Source organism: Protobothrops mucrosquamatus, unplaced genomic scaffold (genome assembly GCF_001527695.2).
Source record: "Protobothrops mucrosquamatus isolate PMUCROS unplaced genomic scaffold, P.Mucros_1.0 scaffold160, whole genome shotgun sequence".
Classification (NCBI taxonomy): domain Eukaryota; kingdom Metazoa; phylum Chordata; class Lepidosauria; order Squamata; family Viperidae; genus Protobothrops; species Protobothrops mucrosquamatus.
Genome location: NW_015386524.1, coordinates 1081211 through 1089013, shown reverse-complemented (window position 1 = coordinate 1089013; position 7803 = coordinate 1081211). Strand labels below are relative to the sequence as shown.

Below are 7803 nucleotides of genomic sequence, written 5' to 3'. Positions count from 1 at the left end.
AGAAAGCCAGCCTCAACCTAACTTTACTCTCCCCTAAGAGTACAGTTGCTTACATATCACCTGCTATATGCATACTTTAAAGACAAAATGTCAGCTGTACAAAAAACATGAGTAAATGTGGTAAAAAGGGAGAAAGAAGTGCAAATCATGTAACATTTCTTTATAGATGAACCCCTATCTTTCCCCAAAACTATTTTGCCACTCTCTATCTGCCTTTGTCACTGTATCTCTTTATGAGTGTGAGTGAGTGCAGGTGCATCCTATACACATTTATACAATTAATATGCCTTTACTCATCGTTGTAACATTTTTTAGTATGTGCATACTTTCTAGCTTTGAAATATATTGTCTTTCTTCAATCAAGGGACATGCAAAACATGCATACATAGTTTTTCTCTAATAATATTTCTTATCTGTGCTTTCTTGCAGGTATGTCATAAGTTAAATATGGAGAATCAAACCACTGTTCCTTACTTTCTGCTGCTGGAATTCTCACAAAATCGGCAACTGCAGCTTTTACATTTCTTCTTATTCTTCATATTATACCTGGCAACAACAACAACAAATCTTCTCATCATCTTTATAGTAGTTTTTGATCATCGCTTATATAGTCCCATGTATTTCTTTCTAATGAATTTGGCTGTGCAAGACTTGGGCATTGTTTCAATCATTGTCCCCAAATCTATGGTAAATTCTCTCATTGACAGAAGACACATTTCCTATTTTGGTTGTGTTACTCAACTTTTTCTCTTTATCACATTTGAAGCTTCTGATTTCTTTCTCCTGACAGTCATGGCATATGATCGGTATGTTGCCATTTGCTATCCCCTGCACTATGAAATGGTGATGAATTGGAAAACCTGCATCAAAATAGTGATTCTGGTGGGGGTTACAGGTGTATTGTATGGAATGTTGCACACCATTGGCATCTTTTACATCCCTTTCTGTTCTAATGTTGTCAACCAGTTTTTCTGTGAAATTCCACATTTGCTAAGTCTACCTTGCTCTGGATTCAATCTAGTTGAGATTGGAGTTCTTGTGGCCAGTTTCACTGCAGGACTAGGCTGTTTTACTTTTGTTATTATATCTTATGCCATGATCTTCAAGGCAGTGTTGAGAATCCGTTCTGTAAAAGGAAGGCAGAAATCCTTTTCCACTTGTCTTCCCCACCTTATAATCTTTTCTATGTTTTTGGTAACTTCATGCTTGGCCTACCTGAGACCTCCCTCTAACACCCCAACCCATTTAGATTTATTATTCACTGTCCTATATTCCTTAGTTCCACCCCTGTTTAATCCAATCATCTATAGCATGAGAAATAAGAATGTCAAGCTTGCACTGTCTAAACTGTGGAAATTGTGACATTTGCCTTCACCTATGTTATTTGATTATCTTGCTTTGTCTTTGCCTTCAGTTTTCACTAAAAGGAAAAGCAATTGCAATGGGAAATACTGTATATGGGATAGAGTTTCATCATGTCATTCCAGATCAATGATAGCACTTGAGAAATTAGTAAACTACATTCCATATCCTGACTCCCTACCAATTCAATCAGGCAGAGGTCAATAGGGGAAGATGACTGAGAACAGCTAGAAGGACATGTAAAATTGATTCTTTTTGAGATGAAATACATATTTACATAATAGGAAGGCTCAGTTTAAAAAACAAGTTTGTAAATCTGTCTAACTTCTTTTAATAACATTATTACACTCATCCAGTTTAGTTCTGATATAGCTGTTTTTAAAAATTCTGTAAAACTTAAATAATATTTTATCTAGATTTTTTGTGTGCGGTTCACTCCACTTAGGATTAGTATTTGGTCTCTCTGGTCCTGTTATCATTGCTGTTTCTCAACATGAGCTATTTTGGAATAATTACCTGGAATGCATTGTTCCTATAAGTTAGTAGAAAATTGTCTTAAAACTGTGGAATCATAAATTCTTTTATCTTAAATCAAACTTATTATAACTTATTTTTACAGAAAACAAGTTAGTTTAGGCCTCCCCAGACAGATGATACAGTGGAACAAGCAATGATTACTGACTTCCCTTGAAGTTGATGATGGTATACTCTTAAGAAGTTACCTGGATCCAAGTCTGTTAGGCAAATTTGCCTGGTCACCAACTTCCTTGTTTTAGAGAAGTGTGACAAATGGGGGATAAGTGCTAGCTTCAGAGAACATTGAATGAAAAAGATTATCTGGATCCTTTTCAGTCTGGGTTAAGGCCAGGTGACAGCATTGAGAAAGATTAAAATACCTCTTTAATTCTGGCTACCCTTTTTGGACTTTCATCACCCCAACCCCTTCCATTATATATGCATCTCAGATTCCCATGCACAAGTACATGAGTAGACTACTTTGCATCCACATACTACTGCTGCCCATGTGCCTTAGAAAAGATTTCTACTCTACTCTGATGTTTATTGTAGCTGACTGCCACCAAATGATTATTTTGCCTTTTCAGTAATAGAGAGTTAGTGGAACCAACATAGTATAGAACTTGTCATTGGGAAAATTGTGCATAATGATAGTTAAATGATATGGCCCTATGGAAAGGAGAGTAGAACAGAGGTTCTACTAGATTATTTGCCTAGCAACAGAATAAACATTCCTGTTAGTGACAGTTGGCTGCAGGAACATTCCAAAGAGTGACATTTGGCTGCAGCCTATATAAGGGACTAGGTTACCCCCTTTTTCTTGGTTAGAAACAAGATCCAGCTTGCCAGCTTGTTTATTTTTCATTATTAGCATTTTAAAAAGTGATATTAGCACTTTAAACATGGCAGTCTTGGCCTCTTTTTTTAACTTTAAGAAAGTATTTCTTTCTCTTCTTAACCAAGACTATTTCTTTGCTATGTGAGAACTTGCTATTTCAGCAACTACACAATATAGAGCGTATTCTGAAAGTCCTTGAATACACTTGTAGCTTTTAAGAAATATATAAACCCAATTGGGAAAGAGTAATGTAACCTATCAATTTGCTACTTATGGAAGCTTCTCTAGAACCAATGTTTCTCTTCAATTCTCACAGGTAACCAGTGTCTTTTATTGTATGATCACTTGCTTTCAGATGCATCACATATAACAAATGTATGTATCATTTGTTTCTGTACCCAATTAGAAGAGCTGACCTCCCTTTAGTAAATTATTAGGACTGAACCTGAAAAATTGCATCAACCTTCAAAATTTACCATTGTGCAATGAGTCCCATGTGCATAGGTGAATTTAGAAAAGCCATATTAGAGTGATCTGGTAATTTTGCAGCATAATAAGCACAAGCAATAAATCTAGGGATGAAAGAAATATATATTTCCCTCTCATTTTAACTGTGACCTATTATTGCTGAGGTATTGGAGAAATGAGAGAAAATCTCTGAACACCAGGTTCAGCCAGGTAGTCGAGGTGAGAAGATGTGTTAAATGTGTAAGAAATAGAAACAATTTCGAAAGAGAAAAAGGCAATGGAAGATATGAGGTAAAATTTTATTTGTAACTTGTTTGAAGACTGAAGGGAATAATATAGAAATATTCAAACTGTGGCATTTAACTAAATTTGATTTAACCTAGAGAAAAATCAAACAATAATTATTTTTTCTGTATTTTCAAGCCTTATTTACCCCTGCTGCTTCTTTTAAATTTTTAAACTTTTAATTTTTTCTATTGACTTTTTTCATTTAAAAAAAACACTAAGTAATTATTTCAATTATACTGTATATTATTATAGGCATTGTTGCTACATTACTTTCAGTCAGTGGTCCCCAAATATTGGCATTTCTACTTATTTCCACAGATGTTTCTGCTGCCATGTCAATTGTTCTCAATCAATATTTCTTATAGTATGTTTAAAGTCAACTTAAAACATGTGACTCTAAAGATATATTTAATGCATTGGCATTTTATTAAATTCATCTTTGTATTTTCATGACCTTATCATGGTTTGCTACCATATATTTATCCCAGAAATTTGGAAATGCTTTAAAATGTTTAATTCTGCATTTTAAAGAATTTTTTGTAAAAAAGACAGAATTTTGGATGTGGTTTTAATACCTAGTTTTTTTTCCTATTTATAAAGCATTTACAGTATTGAACTGAAAGAACACACTGTAAATTGAAAAATATAGAAAATGAACATTTCCATGTTTTCCTAACCAGGAAAGATTGTATTTTCAGTATCATTTTTAAAGCATGTTGAAGACTAATGTACCACAAAATAAAAGAACCATAGTTGAACAATAATATATCTCCTCTTAAGTAGAAGAATCCACCTTAGAAAAGGCAAGGTGAGAACTGAGAAAAGAACCTGATATATCAAGGTAAAGAAAGAGAATTGACATGTAGTGGAGATAAGGAAAGATAGAATTGCTATTAGTATAAGAGTGTATTTAAAATATATATCAAAGTATAATGAGTGGCAAGGGAAAATGAGAAACAGGATGAACTCAGTGATAAAGAATGTACTTTGCTTACAGAAAATCCCAGTTTCTCTAGACAGAGTTTGGAAATATTTTAAGCTACCCAGAGTCACATTCCAAGAGATGGGTAACCATATAGTTTTGATAAATAAATGAGTACCTAAATGTTTAATTATAAAATTTATATTGTTTTGTAAAAGATGTTGTTCATATTTTTTAAACATATATATTAAGTATATCAAAATTACATATAATGCTGTTTCAAATGAGGTTAAACTATTGATTTTCATAAAATAACTGATCTGATCAATATTATATGGTATATTATAGTATATTATAAAATATTACACTATTTGATATTATATTCAATTATAGTATTAGTATGTACATTTTGTTTTCATACAGGAAAGAATACAAAGTCTTGTCTAATAGAACAAGTGTAATAAATTTTGTACTTCTTGGAATCTCTGGAAGTCATGACATTCAGATTTTATGCATCATACTTTTCCTGATTATGTATCTTTTTATTTTGGTGGGAAATCTTCTGATTATTCTTTTGGTAGCAATCAATAGTTATCTGCACACTCCCATGTATTTTTTTCTGATCAATTTATCCACTGGTGATCTTGGTTGTTCTTCAGTCATAATTCCAAAAGCAGTATTTAACACATTCATGAACTCAACATGGATATCATACCCTGAATGTGGGGTGCAAATGTTTTTCATTCTTTTTTTCCTGACAACCAACCTGTTCATTCTCACTATCATGGCTTATGATAGATATATTGCCATCTGTTACCCATTGCACTTTGCATCCATAATGAAGGGGTCCACTTGCCTACAAATGGCTGGGGGGGCCTGGGTGGTTGGATTTCTACATGCTTTGCTACACACCGGGAATATTTTTTCAATGCCTTTTTGCTCCAACGTCATTAATCAATTATTCTGTGAAGTTCCACAATTAATCAAGCTTGTTTGTTCTGACTCTTATCTCAGTGAAACCTGGATTCTTGTCATTAGTTCAGGTTTAGGAGTGGGCTGCCTCATATTCATTATCCTGAGCTATGTGCAAATCTTTTCCACAGTGCTGAGAATGCCCTCAGTTGAGAGAAGGGAAAAGGCTTTTTCCACTTGCATCCCCCACCTTATTGTTGTTTCCCTATTTGTTGGAAATAGTTTCTTGGCTCACTTAGCCTACCTGATGCCCACCTTTCTGTCCAAATTGGAGAAATCATTTACTATGCTATACACTCTTGTCCCTTCACTGATGAATCCAGTAATCTACAGCATGAGAAATAAAGATATCAAGTCTGCCTTTTGGAACTGCCTTGGTTGGAGGCATTTTAGCAAGAAGTAATGCAAATATATTTTTTCATGTCATTATGATATTAAGCATAATGACAACTAGTTGAGGTTTCCTAATTTTGGGTTTCTCTGTATAACTTGATTATCTGTGTGATTTTTAAATGTGATTTATTTATTTATTAAATTTCTGTATTTCAAGAAGGGAATGAGAGTTATATGGATAACAAAAACATTCAAAGATTTTTTGGGAATTATTATACCAATTTATGAAAAGAATAAGAAATCTCTTTAGCTATACTATGGAAGATTATATAACAACTAATAATTTTCCTAAACTATCGGAAAACTGCAAGCATATTGAGCTATGTGCAGATCTTTTCTACAGTGCTGAGAATGCCCTTATTTGCATCCCCCACCTCATTGTTGTTTCGATATTTGTTAATAATAGCCTTTTAGCTCATTCAGCTTACCTGATGCCAACCTTTCTGTCCAAATTGGAGGAATCTTTTACTGGGCTATACTATCATCCCTTCACTATTGAATCCAGTAATCTACAGCATGAGGAACAAAGATGTCATAGCTGCTTTTTGGAAATTCTTTGATTAGGGACAATGAATTGCAAGAAGTAATGCAAAGCTCCCTGAATGTATTCCTTCATCTAATTATGATATTAAGCATAATAATCCTTAATTGTTGTAAAAATATGAAATTTCCTAGTGTGGGGTTTCTTTGTGTAACTTGTTTTTTATATGATTTATTTATTTATTCAATTTCTATACTTCCCATCTTATCTAAGTTGGCAGTTTGTTTTATTAACATAAGCATGTTACCAAATGGACAGTTGAACTACGATTTTTGCATCTTGCTTTCAATAGAGGACCAACTATGATTGGAATTAGAAATAATGATGTACCCATATGCATTAGTGAGGAATTCCAATAATAAAGCTTCTTCAGACATGTAATGTATATATTTCAGATTTATGCATTTGTTTTGATTAAAAGGGGAGATCAGCTACTTCTAAGTGGCAAATAATTATTCACACTGGAAGTCAGTTTACCAAATTATAAATAAACTAATTTACACAATCTCTTAATCAGTCCCTGGAAAAGTTTTGATTAAGACAATTTATATATTAACAAGTAAGTAGGGGTTATCTCTTCAGTTTCTTTTATTCTTGATTTTAGAAGACATGTTGATTAGTTTTTCCTTGAACAATCAAAATTTTAGTGATAGCATATAGATCAATCAGTTTTATTGTAAACAGCATGAACATAAAATTGATCTTAAATTAGATCAGCCTGAGGATATATTGTCATATCAAACTAAAAGGTGTCAATAAAATTAGTATGTCCAGTTTTCACCTTCAGAGAGAAGATTCACAATGCTGGCATTTCTTGTTAGTCCATACCATTGGTCTAATAACACAATGTCAGTTCTCTCTTCAGAAAGTCAAAACTATTATTTCTAGATTATTCCTCCTTCTTTTGACAAGTTGGTGAGAGGGAGGAGAGGAGAGGAAAGGAGAGATAGTCCAGAAAAAACTACATTACTACAGTGAGGGTAAGCATGTTATGTTGATGTACCTCAAAAATCAAACCCTATACTAATTATTCATAGAATATTATTGAACATAAAGTTTCCATTGCTCATAATCTTGTCTGAATATGTAAGCATCAGAATATATTAATATCCCATCTGCATGCTACCTGCAGAACAGTTGATAAGAGAGTAGATAACATTCACTATCAACATACTCAGTTTATTATTTTAGAATGATGACATTTAAATTATATTGATGTATTCACAAAATTAACTTGGAAGAAAATAAGAGATTTCTGATCTATGTCTATGGATTTTTGTTGTACTTTGTATTTTGTTTGGTCAATTATGCGGTGGTTCTCCTCCTTCCTCACCGACCGTACGCAGTCTGTATTGGCAGGGGGACAGAGGTCGACTCCTAGACCCCTAACCTGTGGGGTTCCTCAGGGGTCGGTCCTCTCCCCCCTTTTGTTCAATATTTATGTAAAGCCGCTGGGAGAGATCATTCGTGGCTTTGGGGTGGATTTCCATCAGTACGCTGATG

The 7803-nt window shown here is 33.6% G+C and overlaps 1 protein-coding gene across 1 annotated transcript; it reads left to right on the top strand.

Moving 5' to 3' along the window:
* Positions 1-792: 792 nt before the first annotated feature.
* LOC114922399 (olfactory receptor 14C36-like) lies at positions 793-1362 on the top strand. The gene has a single exon (XM_029283647.1). It carries the CDS (start codon positions 793-795, stop codon positions 1360-1362), a length of 570 nt encoding a protein of 189 aa, XP_029139480.1.
* The last annotated feature ends 6441 nt before the right edge of the window (positions 1363-7803 follow it).

Excerpts from the sequence above, each read along its gene's own strand:
- LOC114922399 (XM_029283647.1), top strand. The coding sequence starts at position 793 with ATGGCATATGATCGGTATGTTGCCATTTGCTATCCCCTGCACTATGAA.